Here is a 15421-nt window from a genome sequence, read left to right on the forward strand (position 1 = left end):
TGCGCCTGAGCAAGAAATACCTTATTTCAACAACAAACCTTGACGTCACTACTCTTCTCCGATTCGGTTGGTCAGGTCAAGCGATTGAGAACGAGGCTACGCCCCTTCCGCCAAACCTTCCCCTTCTATTGGGCAAACTGCTATCTTTATCGTTTGATTGGACAGTTGACATGTCAATCAAACGTCGGCTTGTGACGCACAGACGTTGTATTTCGTAAGGGGTGGGATCTATGCTGGGCAACCCCGCTCCCTTCTCCTCATTGGTCAATTGCCATGTCAGTCAAGCACTACCTTGTTGGCGTAGAGGCGCCTCTGGGACTGGAGAGGGGGTGGCGACTGTATGGGCGTCGCGGCCTTAAAGGGGCCCGCACCTGCTGTGGCCGCCCTTTGGGGACATGGCGGCGGCTGGTGACCCCCAGCACATGGTGAGAAATGGCGACGGGGTGGGGGCGCTCCCCTGTCCACCAGTATGAGCCGGGGGGGGCCAAGCTCCTGTCAGCCTAGCCCCGGGGAGGGGGGGCAGGATTCCCCCCTGGATCACCTGAGGCTCCCCCAGCACGGGTCCTGGTGGGGATCCCCCGGTCACCCCCACAGCACGGAGCTGGCTCGGAAAGACCCCCGATCACTCCCCCTCTCATCCCCCCAACACGGATTCTTTCTGTCGGGGACTCCCCGCCCCAGCAAAGACCCCCTCTGGATCACCCCCTCCACCCCCCGCCCGGATCCTGGTGGGAATCCCCCCTCCTGAGCAAAGACACCCAAATTCCGCCCTGCTCTGTTCCTAAGCCCAGACCTGCCTGGGAAAGACTGCTAGAATCAATCCCCTCCTCCAGCACAGTTCCTGGTGGGGAAAGACCCCCTCAAGGAGCACACCTCCTCTCCCCAGGCCAGATCTTGGTGGGAATTCTACCCACCCCCAGGAGCACTGACCTGGGTTGGTTGGAGGTGGGAGACGGTGCCCCCGAGCACCTCCATGCTTTGAAACTTCTGGGCACTACTGTAATGCAAATAATATGCATAGCTTTTATACATCTCTAGGTCTCCAGCTGTTTCTTACCATCCCTCAGCAGCTTGGAGCTGGCTAAAGAATTCTGGATGGGTAACATCATGGTGATGCTGCCTGGAATCTAATAAGCTAATGGCACATGTTTACTTACAACGGGCTTCAAATGTCTATTAAGAAAACTTACAATATTTTGTGATGCAGAAAAATATACAAATCTCTGAGTGTAAAACCTCTCAGCAGTATTACATGGGAGTCTCTGTATTGCACAGCACAGTCTGGTATCTGTGGCCACCAGAGAAATAGTGGAGACCAACACAGTTTGCTAAGAAGAGGTGTTTACGTTACTAGAAGCTGAAGCCAAAACCTAATCCAAGCAGAATAAATTACTAAAAGATATTGAACATCTAAAAAATATGTTTGCAAGAGCAAGTGAAATTTTGAATTTTAAATGTCTTCAGTCTAGTGGTGCATTTCTATGACAGATCTTCTGATAATGCTTCAGATGTTAAAAGGCTGGCCCTTTTAAAAGTGTTGCTGTTACCTCAAACTCTGGTATAGTGAGGAGGGTAAATTCCCATCTAAAGGACTTTTCTATACAAAAGAAATAGAATGTTGTAATAGTTTATTTGTATTTTCCAGCACTTTCTGGTGTCTGCCAGGGTTGTTGGTTTGTTGATGTCTGCTCTAGGACTCATCATAGGCTCAATTCAGCACTACTCAGGCTTAAAATTAAGCATTTGCTTAAGAACGCTGCTAAATCAAGGCCTAAAAGCCCAAAGAATCACAATCTAGGGACCAGAAAGGTATGTCTTCACTGCAGCTGTGAGAGAGCCTCCCAGGCTGGGTAGGCGGACTTATGCTAGCTCAGCTCAAGCTAATGCTCTAAAAATAGTGATGTAGACATTGTAACTCGGGCTTTCAAGCTTTCCTGGCCCCCTGGCTCTGAACTTGGGAGTGCCAGGCTGAGCTGCAATGTTTACACTGTTAGTTTTATTGTGCTAGCTTGAGTCTGGCTACCCAGGCTGGGAGGCTGCAGTGTAGACTTACCTCAAATGTCCCCACATGCATCTTTCCCAAGAAGCCTAGCTCAGGAAAGCATAGTGGGACCCTCTCTCTCCCAACTCTAACTTCCATGGGAAGGGGAGAGAAGAAAGCATGACTGTTGTGGGAAGCACAATAGGACACAATTGAGGCTACTGTACTGGTCCGTAGGCTACCAGCCAGATGATCCTAGAGAATTACTTGGACAATGAAGCTAGAATTGCCATGAGAATGTGGTTTCCCCACACTTTCCTGGTCTGCTGCCTTCACCTGACATTCGTGGCCCTCAGAAGTGAAGTCTGCTCTTTTTGCTAGCAACTGCGTTTGTGAGAGGAGGTGCAACTGCTGGGAGGGCGTGGTGCATGAGCCTGACTTCTGAGAACTTCTGGCAACGGGCCATAAACCATTAGCTGAAAGCACTATTCCCACTTCCTGGGCCACAGGTTAGAATCAGCTGCCCGGTATGACTGAAGACTGGGCTACGCTTAAAAGTTAAGTTGACATAGCTACAGTGCTCAGGAGTGTGAAAAATCCACATGCTGAGTGCCGGAGCGATGCTGACCTAACCCTGGAGTAGGTACAGTTAGGCTCATGGAAGAATGCTTCTTTTGACCTAGCTACTGTTGACTGGGGAGGTGGAGTTCCTACAGTGATGGAAAAACTTCTGTTGCTGGAGGAAACCTCTACACCAGGGAACCTCTGGCATGCGGCCCATCAGGGAAAGCCTCTGGCAGGCTGGGCCGGTTTGTTTACCGCCGCGTCCTTGGGTTTGGCCGATCGCGGCTCTCACTGGCCGCGGTTTGCTGTCCCAGGCCAATAGGGGCTGCGGGAAGGGTGGCCAGCACATCCCTCGGCCCGTACTGCTTCCCACAGCCCCCATTGGCATGGAGCGGTGAACCGCGGCCAGTAGGAGCTGCGATCGGCTGAACCTGCAGATGCTGCAGGCAAACAAACCGTCCCGGCCTGCCAGCGGCTTTCCCTGGCGGGCCATGTGCCAAAGGTTGCCGATTCTTGCTCTACACTGTGCTGCTACAGCAGTTTGGCTATAGCACTGTAGTTGTGCTGTTGCAGCACCTGTAGTGTAGACATGGCCTAACCCTGCTTAGCTTCCTCAATTTTGTCTCACTAAGCTTGCTCCACTCCTGTGGCCCCAGCTTTCCACCTGCAGCAGTCAGAGTTTATAGGGGAGGGGAGTGGGATGTAGGGATGCTTGTAGTCCTCTCGGCATAGTCCCTAGGTGGGCATTCTGAATGTTATTTCTTCTGATGGGACAGAAGTCAGAACAACAGTCTTGGCCTCAAATCAGAGAGAGGATTGAATAATAAATGTAATCTCAAATATACTGTTAAGATGTGGGCTTTTAAAAGTGAAATCCATCCTCAGTTGGGGGTTTACTGTACCGGCTCTGTTAGAATTCTAAATGTTGGTGGAGTGAAAAGTGACAATGCCAGCTCTTCATACTTTGGAATAGCAAGTGCCACACTAAGGCAGTTTTACTTCTGATTATACTGGGTCTATCTAGAATGTTGGCTTCAGTTACATGAGCTTGTAGTTGACCTTTGGCTGGCTTCTCTATGAGCTTGCGCAGGTTTGACACTGGACAATGGATGGCTAAGACTGAAGTATCCAGGGTGGGTTTCTTCAGTGTTGGTTGGACTTCCGTGTGTGTGAAGGAAGAAGGGAAGATTCAGTCTCTGAATGAGGTGTTTTGGTCAGGAATGGCACCAGTTGTTCATGATTCTCTTCCACAAGCCAGGAAGGGCGTGGGTTGGATTTACAAGTCTTGCATCAGGACTCCTTTATGGTGTCAAGAACTTCTTGATGAGTGAACGTATTGAACTCGGGGAAATGCAGGCAGGCAGAAAGCTCCTTGGAGAGGGATTTGGCACGGGTATTTTTAGTAAAAGTCATGGACAGGTCACCGGCAGTAAACAAAAATTCATGGCCCGTGACCTGTCCATGACTTTTACTATATATCCGTAACTAAAACATGGGCCAGGGGACGTGGGTGCTCTGGGGTGGGGGTGGGGGGCGGTCTGGGGTGCTGCAAGTACGGGGGGGGGGTGGCCCAGGACCCCTGCTGGTGCTGGGGGGAGGCGTACGGTGGCGTGCGGCTTGGGACCCCCGTTGGTGGGGGTGTATGTGTGTGGGTGGCAGCATGCGGCCTGGGACCCTGCTGGGGGTGGGCGGCATGCAGATCAGGACCCCTGCTAGTGCTGGGAGGGGGAAGGAGGGTTGGCGGGGCTGTCAGGCTCACTACTTGGCTCTGACCAGCGTGTCCCTGCAGTTCCTAGGGGAGGGGCGGCCAAGGGGCTCCACGCACTGCTCTCGCCACAAGTGCCAGCTCCGCAGCTCCCATTGGCTGGGAACCGCAGCAGTGTGCAGAGCCCCCTTGCCCCTCCACCTAGGAGCTGCAGGGACACGCTGGTGGGAGCCAGGGAGCCCCCGCCCCCCGGTAAGTGCTGCCCCACATCCCAACCCCCTACCCCAACCCTGAGCCCCCTCCCACACACCCAAACTGCTTCTAGCCCAGGGGCTGCCTGGTTCAGGCAGCCCGAGCCAGCACCAGCCGCTGCAGAAGTCACGGAGGTCACGGACGTGCAGCCTTACCTGTAATACAGCCTCAGCATAGGCTTTGAGGGATTAATTATGTTTCTTCCTGTCTGAATCAGCCTTTGTTTTCTGCATAAGTACTTGAGTTGCTGCCCCCTTCCTTCATCTAACACAAGGTGTCAAAAAACGAAGGGTGTCTGTGTTGGTGATGGAGAGGAAGGGTTCATTTGTAAGACAGCATGTCAATGGCAGAGGCCAGTGCAGAATGGTGATTATTCCACAGGTAACCTTGACTCCTCATCCTATGACTGGAATGCGGCTGCCATTTAGCAGGCTTTGGAATTGGCTGGAGTTCATGAGCCTTCGTGGTCAAATCAGGATGACTGGTCTTTTCTATTGCCTGAGCCATTGGCTTTGGTGAGGTGATGGTCTGTCCAAGACAGTGTAATGTCCTCTATCTTGATATCTAGGCTGAAGATCAGGGTCTGACTATTATCTATGTGAATCTGTCCCACCCTGCATTTGTGTCACCCAGCATAAGACAATCAAATTGCTATTCCTTTCCTCTAAAAAGGTACTGTACCTAGATACTGCCTGCAGAAAAACTCAACTGCAAAATTCCTAGGCAGCTTTGCCTGTTAGGAATGTAAAGGAGTTGGGTGCTAGTACCTGCTGTCATCTGCAGCTTCAGACTCCACCCACTTTCCCCATTCATGCCTGGATCCAAATTCAAAATCTCATGAATCCTCTCCCACTCCACTTCCCTCCCTGCTGACTCTCTTCATCTTGCGCACCCACCTCCCTCTTGGTGCCTTTATGCAAGTTTACTAGTTACTACACCTCTACCCCGATATAATGCTGTCCTCGGGAGCCAAAAAATCTTACCGTGTTATAGGTGAAACCGTATTATATTGAACTTACTTTGATCCGCTGGAAGGCGCACCCCCCTCCTCCCCCCGGAGCGCTGTTTTACCGTGTTATATCCGAATTTGTGTTATATCGGGTCGTGTTATATCGGGGTAGAGGTGTATCTGGAAGAACCCTCCTTTGCCTTTCTGCCTCCTGGGTTCTCCAGTTCTTTATAATCTCATCTAACTTTTGTACAGCCTGTACAAATCTAATCTAAAAAGGTGTTTGCTCCCTTGCTTGTACCTCTTAATTTTTCTCCTGTTAAGTCTAAGAGTATTATTTATGCTGTGTCCACACTACGGACCTTACAGCTGTATCGCTGCAGCTGCACCGTTGTAGGTCTGTGTAGCCGCTCTATGCTCTCCTGCCGACATAATTAAACCACCCCCAACGAGCAGTGGTAGCTATGGCATCGGGAGACACTCTCTGCCAACGTAGTGCTGTCCACGCCGCACTTTTGTTGGCGCAACTTATGTCACGGGGGTAACGCCCAGGAGAGGGAACAGAAACTGTGGTTGGTGAATATGGTCCATGAGTTAGACTGACCTTGATGGAGGTCCCTCCATTTTCATGTTAATTTTTGTACATTTCAGGTTGCATTTCCTGAAACATCACATACAAAGGGGATCCTTCCCATAAGAGTTCCAAAATCGGAAAAAAAAGTTCAAAAAGAAATAATGTTACAAAAAGAATTAAGCCAATCTCATGGGTTTTTTGTGGGGGTTGGTGGGTCTGTCATGACATTTGAGTTGGTGAGGTTGTGATTTTATTGGGGTGATGAGTGCTCTCTAAGCTGTTCTTGAACTTTTTAAAATTCAAATATCCAAGTCTCTGTAAAGCTCACTATCTTTCAGTAAGTTACAGAACATCTGGAACAATTCAGTCCTGTCCCAATTTGTGGAGTAGCATATGAAACTGTTGCTTGGCCACATTCATAAGTAAAATGTACTTGAAAGCATGTTATTATTTGGACTGTGGCAAGAAATGTTTGTCTGAACTACACAATGGTTAATACTTCAAGCTGGGAGTTGTCAACATTGATCCAAAGTGGATGGTTATATTGACTCTTCGTTGCAACATTCAAACAGAGAGTAACTGAATGAACATACTTGTAGCCAGATTGTCCTCAAGGGAAATGCAAATAAGTAAAAGAGGCAAATATTTATTTTGCTTTATGAAATTTTATGTCCAAGTGTTTAAATAGACTCTCTGGAGAAAAAAAAATTATGCATGTTGGTGGCTAGGTGCCACTTAAGCAAAGAAAGAAAACCGCAGTTGATGATATGTCCCTAGGCTTTTCCATGCAAACATGTTTTTCTGAATCTTGAAGACGTGTTGTATATATACTGGGTGCCAGTATGCACCCAGCCTGTCCCCTTCAGTTGTGGGGAGTAAAGGGATGAAAGTCTGGTGCTAGGGCAAGTATAGTGAAACAAAGGAATAGAACAAAATATTTTTTTTTTTCCTTATTTACATCAGACCCTGTTGATATGAGTTAGGGTGAAAATGAAGCTCATAGTCCCAGATGGTGGGACAGGAAATCTGGCCTTTGCAATGTAATTATATTATTAATCTCTTGCAGTGCTCATGAAAATCAAAATGCATCTGAGCACTCCGTCAGTAATTAGGAGGAGCTGGGGAGGAGAAATGTGTACCATAGGCTGGAGTAATTTGCCAGCTCCCCTTCCCAGGCTCTTCAGGGGGCATCCATTAGCCTCCCCCCATACTTTTGTAGCAGAACCTGATGGCATAATGACCACCATATACATCTGATTCTCCCTGCTTGTTGCAATTAGTGACTGGAAAATGAGGGTTGCAAGTAACAACTTTGTTTCATTTTTCAGGGTACTCTACGTGGAAGTTGTAAATCTGCATCAGTCACAGATGGACTCTCTGCAGCGTCATTTGTAGATTATCCGAAATACAAACCCTTCATTAATTCTGATTTGCAGCGCTCCCCTGAGAAACCAGTAATTCCATATCCAGAAAGTAACAGCAGAGGTAATATTTCAGTCCCGCATCTATTGCTGTGGGATCTGGGTGCCATGTAACAAGCATAGAGCATGCCCACAAAGGGCTGTAATCTCACTGTCTCTCCTGCTTTTACCCAGGGGAGGTGTAGTTTAATCTCTCTTCTCTTTCATGTAATTTCTCTTTCCTTAGTTCCTCCTGTTTTGCCCTCCTCACTGTCCCATTATGGATCTGTCTGAGGGTGATACTGCTCCCAGGGAAAGGTCTAATCAAAGAGGTGCTTCTTTTATTTGGATCTAAACACATTTAGTACAGCCCAGAGCAATATTCACTCCATAGCTCAGTGGTTCTCTTGTATTGGTGACCCCTTTCACACAGCAAACCTCTGAGTGAGACCTCCCCCCCCCCCTTATAAATTAAAAACACTTTTTTTATTAAGCACTATTAGAATTGCTGGAGGTGAAGTGGGGTTTGGGGTGGAGGCGGACAGCTTGCAAACTCCCCACTTAATGACCTTGTGACCCCAACCCCCAGTTTGAGAACCCCTGCCATAGCTGGAGTCCCATGGCTGAGAATCTTCTACCTCCTGTGCCTAAAAGTCTGATTTTGAGCCAGTCATGCTGCACTGAAAACGAGTGCAATTCCCTGGATGGATGGGTAGCTGGCTATTGACTTTATAACATAGCCTATGACTGACATATGGTCCTGCTTTCCCAACTCCCCCAGTGATTAGGGCTTTAATTTGAGCTCAGAAGTGGGTTTGAAGGAGAGGGGAGGCACTCGGTGTAGGGGAAGGGGCAGGATACAAAAGTTAAAAGGGGAAGAATTGCCAGAGGAACATTTAGAGGACACGGAAAAGCACTACCCATGAGGGGGTATGAAATGAAATGAGAGCAGAGTTGTATGGAGGGGTGGATTTGTGAAGAGTTTGAGATTCCTGGGGGGTAAGATGGAAGAAAGGGAAGGATTAAGCTGAACCTAAACCACAGGATTCAAACTCTAAGTTATAAAGTAGTATAACGTGGTTGGAGTGGCTGTTGTAATGCATGTTGTAGTGCAGTCTGACTTGGGGAAGGCCTGGTCCTTAATGGCCAGTGTAGTAAACTAGCACAGACTGCTTCTTAAATGTAACATGCACTCTGGCACATCAACTGCTTTCTGTCCTGATAGTGCTGTTGATACATAATTAAAGGAGCACTGTGGCTGAAACATAGAAGTATTCAGTCGTGCAGGGAGAGCTCTCCTGCGAATTATTGATGAAGGTGTATTTTCATATGTTGCCTAGTGGTAAACTGAAGCCACGGTGTGCAGCTGGTTTTCATTGTTCCGCGCTGAAGACCTGTTAACTCCAGAACATTGACTTGTAAAATAGTCTGGTAGCAAAAATGTGAGAGAATTTTCTTAATTCAAAAACGGTGCTGTGTGATCTGTACCGTAATTAAAAAACAAACAAACAAAAATCCAGTCTCTTGCTGTCGCATTGGGAACAGAGTCATGCTGTCTATAACCCTGTCTGCCTGTGAGCTCATCCAAATATTTAGCTACTTTCCACTGACTGTTTGTGTCCATACTTTTAAATGCTAGTTTCTATAGCTGTAACGTATAAAAATATACACCCATGCACTTATCATTCATTTATATATTATTATTATTTATTAATTAGTTACTTTAAGAGTAACAATGGGTTTTGTCTGTCTACCATTCTACAATTCAGAGTTTGACGTCTTTGCTTCAGAATTTGCCCACTATACTGTAGTAACTGTTCTTTCCCTTTTGTGATCTTATATCAAGATGTCAATATCCACCCTTGCATGTATTAATCGGTCCTTTTAATAAATGCACCTGCTTTGTTACCTTCAGTGTGGGTTTCAGTACAGAGGTGTCATGTTAATGTGACTTTAACAATACTAATCTGCAGATGTGGTCTCTGTATAGATGTATTCTGCTTTAATGGGACTTCACCTGGGAGTAAGGGTCCTTTTGCAGAATTGGGGCCAGTATTAGACAATACAGTGTAGATCCATAATACCGTAGATGACCAGCATAAGGTTTCAGCTCAAGATGATGCAGTTTCTTTTTTTGTGGTAGTTGACTGTCTAAAGATTCTGTGGGATAATTGGTGGTTAAAGGAGGAATTTGAATTAAGAGAAGGGTGCAAGTGAAGTGGGGAGGGAGTTCCAAATCAAAGGGGAAAAAGGGCAAAAAACAGCAATGGGAGAAGGATACAAAAGTGGCACCCAGAAGGGCAGCTTAGGAGGAAAATAGAGCAACACTGTGGCGAAGAGGATTTTTGCATCTCTTCTGACTCACGTTCACCTCCCTGGTTTCAGTGAGTATTCACAGTGTACACTAATGCACTGGTTGAGTCTGTAGCCACACTGAAATGCTAGCGAGTAATTGTTTATATCAGGGCTCACAGGCCGGATCCGGCCCGTCAGGGCTCTCAATCTGGCCTGCGGGATTGCCAGCCCCATGGCACAGTGGGGCTCAGGCAGGTTCCCTGCCTACCCTGCCTGCACCGCTCTCGGAAGCGGCTGGTACCACATCCTTGCAGCCCCTGGAGGAGAGGGGGGGAAGAGGGCTCATTGCGCTGCCCTCGCCTGCAGGCACTGTCCCCCGCAGCTCCCAATGGCCGGGAACGGGAAACCGCAGCCAATGGGAGTACCCACAGGCGAGGGCAGTGCGTGGCAGAGCCACCTACCCCGCCCCACCCCCAGGAGCCACTGCCGGACATGCTGGCCACTTCCGGGAGCGGCGTGGGGCCAGGGCAGGCAGGGAGCCTGCACCCCGGAGCCACTTGAGGTAAGCGCCCGCACCCCGAACTCCTCCTGCACCCCAACCCCCTGGCCTGAGCCCCTAATCCCCTGCCGCACCCCTCCTGCACCCGAACCCCCTGCCCTGAGTCCCCTGCTGCACCCCAACCCCCTGCCCCAGCCCTACATTCATGGCCCTGCATGCAATTTCCCCACCCAGATGTGGCCCTCAGGCCAAAAAGTTTGCCCACCCCTGGTTTATATATCCCATTGAGCTTATAGTGGGGTATCAGTCTTGCACTTTACTACCACTTCAGTGCCAGTCTTCTTCTACCTATATGATAGAATGAGAGATGCAGTCAGGAAATCTGTTGTTGATTATATTAATTTAAAGGCAATTTCTCTTGTCACTGAGCACTAGCTCCACTTGTCCAGTATGTCTTCAGTGCAGGTAGAGTTGAAGGAGGGAGCCCAGCAAAGATAGCCTGTGACTCTTCTGATGTTGTCAAGGGCCAAAATCAAGCTGTGGGTAAAGGGGCCTGGCAGTAGGGGCTGTGCTGTAGAAGTTGCCCCCAAACCGCTAACTGATTTCAAAACTGGATCAACTGAAGCAAGTTTGTTCAGGCAATGCAGTCTGGTTTACCCAATACCTCACACACTTTGAAACTCTATTCAGCTGAGACTCTTTAAAAATCAGTTAGGACCTTGGGGGAAATTTCCCCTGTATTGACCAGACTTAAGGGACATGGGTGTTGCATGGGCCTTGGCATGTGGAGGGAGTGCGGGAAGGTGGCAAGAGGAGGGAGTGGTTGGCATTTGTTAACGTATTAACACATTTAAAAAGAAACGTTTAATATTCAAGTGGCAACCTGAGGCGCTGTCTCTTACTGGCGTGTAATGAGGATGTCTAATTCAATTACAGCAATATTTTCTGCTCTGAAGAATCTTCAGGAGAAAATTCGCCGACTAGAGCTGGAACGGATTCAGGCAGAGGAGAATGTGAAACACCTGAGTAAAGAAACATCTGACTATAAGAAAGTGCTAAATGAGCAAATACAACAGAGGGAGCACTCCAAGACGGAGGTGTCCAAGCAAAATCAAGGTTTGTTCACATGTAGCCTTTGCGTGGTCAGGGTGTAACAATACAAACTCCACCCACGGTAGCTGACTGGCTTTAGTGTATTGTGTGGGAACATTCTGCCAGGAATGAACTGTTTGTGTGTTGCACCCACAGAGACTTAGGGCTTGTCTACACTTAAAAGTGGCACAGCTGCGCCACTGCAGCTTCACCGCTGTAGCACTTCGGCATAGACACAACCTACCTACCCTGATGGGAGGGGTTCTCCCATCAGTATCCACTTCCCCTAGAAGTGGTAGCTAGGTTGATGGAAGAATTCTTCCAGTGACCTAGTGCTGTGTACCCATGGACTTAGGTAGGCTTAACAGCATTGCTCAGGGGGGTGGATTTTTCACACCCCGACTGATGTAGTTAAACCGACTTAATTTTCTAGCATAGGCCAGGCTTTAGGGCTTCTCTACACAAGGAAATTGACTGGAATGGCTATTGCAGAATAAACTATTCTGGAATAGCTCCCTGTGTGGACACTCTGATTCAAGAATAAGAGTGTCCACGTGGGGAGTTATTCCAGAATAGCTATTGCGCTTTAAAATTACACCCTACATTATTCTGGACTAATCTACTCATAGGCTATGTCTGTGCTACCGCGGTAAATCAACCTATGCTATGCAACTCCAGCTACATGAATAACGTAGTTGGAGTCGACGTGCCTTAGGTCAAGTTACCATGGGGGTCTACATCACCGGGGGTTGACGGGAGAAACTCTCCCGTTGACTTGCCTTACTCCTCTCATTGGGGATAGAGTACAGGGGTCGACTGGAGAGCGATCTGCTTTCGATTTGGCAGGTCTTCACTAGACCTGCTAAATCGACTGCTGGTGGATCAATCTCAGAGCCTCGATCCAGGCTGTAGACCTAGCCATATATACACTCCTTTAATGCATTAGACCTTGTCTACACTGGGAAAAGTTACATTTTTCTGCATTATTAGAGCCCTGGAAGGGCTGCCAACGGTGGCACGTTTTGATCTTGTTATGAGTGTAGCCTTGTCCTATGTTCAGCAGGATTGGAGATGAAGAGGTGAAGTCACTCGCTGAAAAACAAATGGAATAATTCCAGTTGTGCTCAAATGAAGCTAGTGGTCTGTGATACATGCGTAACAGTTCCTGTTACCATATCTTGTTTGTCATTGAGCAGGATTTGCAGGATTCTGATTACTTGCCTAGTTGTAGAGACTGTACATTGAGTGTGAGAAAATTTACAGACATTCCAGCAATTAGCACCAGGATTTTTCAGGCAAAGTGGCCAGACTGATTTCCTCAGAGTAGGAAAAGATGTGTTGGTTGTGCCACTGAACTAGAGAACTGTTTTGAAGACTTTTTTCTTTTCTTTTTTTTTTTAAATCACAGCTTACTTTTTCTGTTAAGCTATGGAGGAGGGAGTGATGTCCTAGTTCACATGAAAGCTTCCTACAGATTTTACTCTATTGTAGAGCCCTGTGCAGGACAGGTGTTTTTTTTTGTTTGTTTGTTTGTTTGTTTTTTAAATCCTGGTCCCATATCGCTCTGCAATACCCACTCTCTCTCTCCCACCCACTCTCGTATTGTTTCTTACATTTTTATCCTGTCCCATCTGCAAAACCTTAGATCCCTGTATGAGAGTCAGATTTCCCCCATGCTACAAAAAGTCGGTTAATATATTATAAATATAAATGGAATTCAGATACAATTTTTACCACTACAAGAATAAAACAAATCTTGCTTACACCATGTAAAAATATACTTTAACTGTTATAATAGACATCAAATCTTTTTTCGCTTAAATTTAAGTATTAAAAGGTGTTGGTTTTTGTTTTAAAGTATTTTCTTGCAGATTACCACAGTCTGATTTTTTTTTTTTGCCCACCCAATCTTGCCCATAACAAAATATGTTTTACCCACTCTCACTATTACGGCAGTGGGTCCTGTGGGACACGCAGAATCCCAGTCCCGTTGCAAGGCTCTGTTCTACTGGATGATTGGTATCATGGAAGGATTTTTAAACTGTGAGCTCTGGGGCAGAGACTGTTCCTTTGTTTTGGAGCAGCACTTAGCACATTGGGGATGCTACTGGAAGTGAATTAACTGACTGATTTCACATTTCCACTTTCTCTATCTTAGAACTGTCTTCTCAGCTTGCAGCTGCTGAATCTCGTTGCAGGCTTTTAGAGAAGCAGCTGGAATATATGAGGAATATGATAAAGCATGCAGAAAATGAAAAGACAAGTGTCTTGGAAAAACAGGTAAGTTTCACCCAATCCAAGTTTACCTGCTAGTTGTACTAGAGAAGTTAATGAATTAAGGCATGATGTTGAGCAATCATTGTAATTCTGGCACCTTTAAATGTGATTCTCTATGCTGCTTTAACCTATCTTTAATCTAAATAAATTAAGAATAAAGTTCTCTGCTCATATCTGCCAGTCCTATTTCAACACTGATATTTTGCTTTCTCCTTATGAACACATCTCTTGTTGAAGTCAGTAGATGTGCTCTCACAGTATGAATAAATCCTGAGTCTGTTAGTTCCCTCCAATGACAAATCCATACCTCTAGGACAGTGCTTGGCCCTGCCTGCAACCCCCCCAAACTCCTCGTCTATAAATAATTCTTTCCCCCCTCAGATGTTTACATCCTTAAAACATTTGTAGAGACTTATCCTGGTTTCCTCCTTGCATTATGTGATGCCTCTGCATGTTCTCAAACTCAAGGTTTGGATGATTGTGGAGGCTTTTGTGGTGGTGCATTTCTAACTGTTTTTTGCTTTTTCCTTTTCTCTTTGTAGGTCACTTTAGAGAGAGACCGACTTCTAGATCAATCTCATGTTCAATCTAAATTGGAAAAGCTGGATTTGCTGGAACAAGAATACACCAAACTAACTGCAATGCAGTCTCTAGCAGAGGTCCGTCATTCCTCTTGCACACTAAATCAGATTTGTCTGGGTCATGAGTATTGAGCATGTTTTGGTCCTCTGCCAAAAGATCACTAATAGAGCTGAATGTGCGTCCTACAGGAAATTCTGATATTTTTAACATTTTTGACCCAAATCAGGATGTAAAGTTGAATTTTTTGTATGGAACAAATTCTGAATTGTTTCAACATTTTCAATCGAAATGAAACATTTAAACATTCCCAAAATTGAGAGGTTTCATTTTGGTTTGTTTAAAAGACCCCAAACTCTTCATTTATAGTTATTTCAACATTAAACTGCATTTTCTTACTGGGGCATGTTGCTTTATAGGAGTTCTAGTTTGGGAACCCGCTGTATCCATTCGCTCACTGACCAGACTCCCTTGCTGGACTACATCTACCATGATGCACCACTAGAGTTACCATCTGGCTGGTATTTGACCAGCTTGGCCAGTTTTTTTATGGATTTGCCAGAAAAATAATTTAATATGCCAGGTTTTTTTTATGTGCATCTAAAGATTTGCATTATCACAATGCACTGAGATATCTAATGTTAAAAGTTTGTGTTCAGTTAAAGATGCTGCAGTGTTCCCACTTCCGCAGTTTACGCGATAACAGATCAAAACTGTTGAAAATACAGCAGCTTTCTGCCCACCAGCACGCAAGCACATCACGTGCACTTGTGAGAGTGAGGAGACATGTGATATCAATCTTATCTATATGTGTTCTCTCTTTAGATACTATAAATGGCTGTTGGGGGGCGGTGGGATGTTGCCTTGTGGTTGGAGTTTGGGATTGCGGTGGGATGGCCTTGTTGGGGACCCATCATTTCAAAAGTGGTAACCCTCTGCACCACACACAGTGTTGTCAGAGGCAAATCTTAATTGCATTATGGAAGATGTAGTCCAGCCAGGGAGCTTGGCTCATAGGAGAGAATGGGGGCTTGAACTACAGTGCCCAGAAGGCACCACACTGATAGTTCCATAAAATAAACTGTTTCCCTATTTGAAACTAAATATTTTGGGTCAGTTCAACACAATACAATATTCTGATTCAGGTCCAAGTGACCCAAAAATGAAATATTTGTTTTCTTGAAGAACTTGGATATTTTGGGGCAAAATCGATTTTTTTTTTTTTTTTTTTTTTTTTTTTTTTTTTTTTTTTTT

General features: G+C 46.3%; 1 protein-coding gene across 1 annotated transcript in view; it reads left to right on the top strand.

Annotated features, from left to right (window-relative positions):
- Window positions 1–311: 311 nt before the first annotated feature.
- The window catches only part of CEP57 (centrosomal protein 57), a 24840-nt gene continuing 9730 nt past the window's right edge, over window positions 312–15421 (top strand). Inside the window, exons 1-5 of the mRNA XM_024217140.2 lie at window positions 312–425; window positions 7354–7510; window positions 11156–11335; window positions 13470–13591; window positions 14131–14247. Coding sequence (XP_024072908.2) covers window positions 396–425; window positions 7354–7510; window positions 11156–11335; window positions 13470–13591; window positions 14131–14247 — 606 coding nt within the window. The 5' untranslated portion in view covers window positions 312–395. The remainder of the gene's footprint in view (window positions 426–7353; window positions 7511–11155; window positions 11336–13469; window positions 13592–14130; window positions 14248–15421) is intronic.

Source organism: Terrapene carolina, unplaced genomic scaffold (assembly GCF_002925995.2).
Source record: "Terrapene carolina triunguis isolate 2854851 unplaced genomic scaffold, T_m_triunguis-2.0 Scaffold97, whole genome shotgun sequence".
Taxonomy (NCBI): Eukaryota; Metazoa; Chordata; order Testudines; family Emydidae; genus Terrapene; species Terrapene triunguis.